Here is a 2,454-nt window from a genome sequence, read left to right on the forward strand (position 1 = left end):
AACCCTGACCCCAGCATTCGAGGGGCGGCCTCCCCAGTGCCCAGGGCAGGGGCACGGTCACTGCCCTGCTCCTGCTGGCCACACCACTCCTGATACAAGCCAGGGTCACGGTGCTCTGCAAGGGAAAACACAGAAGTTGCTTGCTCACTATTGGAAAAACAGAGCAAAAAAGCCTATCCCAACATAAAAATCCCAGTGTAATGAAAATAACCATCCCTGCAGAGCAAGGGAGCTCTTTCTGCTGGGTTGGTCTCTACCCACCATCCCGTGCCAGGAGAACATCGTGTCTGCAGCACCCCTGGGCACAGGCACAGGCACCGCCAGCGGACAGAGCACATCCAAACGAGTGAACGATCACACTCCTGCGAAGGGCACCATCCCACAGCCTTGTCCGGATGGCAACCTACCTAACCATGCTGCCCTGTGACCACAAAAACACACAGGCACCGCACAGCTAAAGAAAACTGTTGTTAGAAAAACTCTTGGCAGAAGAAACATTGAAAGAAGAAACATTTAAAGGCTAAATACATTTTTTTGCATCTAGAAAGGATGCTGCATTCATAAACAAAATTAAAAGCTGTTCACAGTACAACAGATTTACAGGTATCCCTTTAGAGAAAACTCTCCTTTTCGAAACCCAGCGTTTTATTTAGTGATGAGCTTTCTTCCCCCCCCAACCAACACAAACAGTTCCTTTGGCAAGAGCAACCAAAGACCAAACAACAGCACGTTCCTGCGGAGGCAATCACGCCCGATTTCTTCTCTGCTGCCATTTCCATTGTCTTTTAAAACCTTTCTTATGTTGTCAAGTACTAATTCTGATTTTAAGTCCTGACTTCAAAATTTCAGCACGCCAGCAGGCGGGTGGAGGCGCGGGCGCTACCCAGCTCCCCGCCTCAGATCTGCTTTCATTTTCCTCAGCCCCTGCAGCTCTTTCTTCAGGTGCTTCACAGCCTGCAGAATATCCTGCTGCTGGGGATCGTCCTCCGCTTTCTCCGTGTACAGAAGGAAATGTTTCACAGTTTCGGAGAGCAGCACTTCGGGATCCGCATCCACCCGATGGAGACGCAACATCCTCTCGCAGGCGATGGCGTAGTTTTTGTGCCAGTTCACCGGGTGATTTGGATGAGAGTTGACAATTTCTTTGTATGACTGTTAAAGGGACAAAAAAAAAAAGGGGGGGGGGGGAGAGGACACAAATTAATTGAACAAAGGGGACCAACAGCTCTTAACAGCGCTTCAAAACTGCCTGTAAAGGAACAGATGCTATTTAGATGTCTGAGTCCAGATTCGGAGCATTTCTGTAACTCACTCGGTGTTTGCCATGCGATGCGCAATAGCGTAAATCAGAAATCCAAGGGGGTCTGAAATCTTTCCCTTCCTACAGCAGCTGTTTGTTTAGAAACGTTACAGATGATCGTGGTAACCCCACCGCGTGCTACGCGCTTCCCCAAGAGAGGTGTTACACCAGGCTGGGGGAATAAAAAAAAAAAAAAAAAAAAAAAAAGATATTTAACTGCTGCGTCTGAAAAGACATTTACTCAGTATTTCAGGAGATCAGGATGTCTTCTACAGGACTTAAGCGGTCTGTTGACTTGAGTGGGAATATTCATAAGCTCAACAGCAGGCACGCACCCGAGAACTTTGCAGAACAGCAAAAATCACAGCAAAAATGGGCAGGAGTTGAAAGGCAACTACTGGTTGACTCTTTGCTGGGGTACGAAACACTCCTCCTCTCTGCTGACACACACTGAGCGCTTTGTGCATCGGTTGGCATCTCGGGCAGTCCGGCATTTCCATACCTACACCAGCTCACGGGTGTTATTCTTTGGTGTGAAATGCAGCAGAATTAATTTGCAGCAAGAAGACTGTCAGATTTCACACTTGCTGGCTCAGATGCATGACGGTGTAACGACAGAGGGGACAAGTGCATAGAGGGGACTTCAGGACAAGCAATCCCTTGGCATGGGTTTGGAGCCCAGCACAGACAACGTAAGTATAGCAAAAGCAGGGTGTCAGCTGGTCAGCTTTTGGCATCCTCCATGACCGAGGGGGCAAGTAGGAATGGATAAAATCCCTGAACAAATCTCTTTGAATCGGCTGTGCTCCCAGTTTAGATGAGCAAGGGAGAATGCAGACTACAGGACCTATAGGGAAACACCGTATTTCTAGAATAGAATAGAATAGAATAGAATCACTTTGGTTGGAAAAGACCTTTGAGATCATCGAGTCCAACCTTTAACCTAACCCTGCCATCCCACCACTAAACCCTGTCCCTAAGCACCTCATCTATCCTTCTTTTAAATACCTCCAGGGATGAGGACTCGACCTCCCTGGGCAGCCCATTCCAGAGCCTGACAACCCTTTTGGTGAAGAAGTTTTTCCTAATCTCTAGCCTAAACCTGCCCTGGCGCAGCTTCAAACCATTCCCCCTCGTCCTATCATCTGTTACCA

General features: G+C 48.2%; 1 protein-coding gene across 1 annotated transcript in view; it reads right to left on the bottom strand.

Moving 5' to 3' along the window:
- Nucleotides 1-879: 879 nt before the first annotated feature.
- Nucleotides 880-2,454, bottom strand: part of TMEM260 (transmembrane protein 260) — a 29,552-nt gene continuing 27,977 nt past the window's right edge. The window contains exon 16 of the mRNA XM_009642196.1: nucleotides 880-1,152. Coding sequence (XP_009640491.1) covers nucleotides 880-1,152 — 273 coding nt within the window. The remainder of the gene's footprint in view (nucleotides 1,153-2,454) is intronic.

This window comes from Egretta garzetta, unplaced genomic scaffold, assembly GCF_000687185.1.
Source record: "Egretta garzetta isolate BGI_Z169 unplaced genomic scaffold, ASM68718v1 scaffold647, whole genome shotgun sequence".
Classification (NCBI taxonomy): Eukaryota; Metazoa; Chordata; class Aves; order Pelecaniformes; family Ardeidae; genus Egretta; species Egretta garzetta.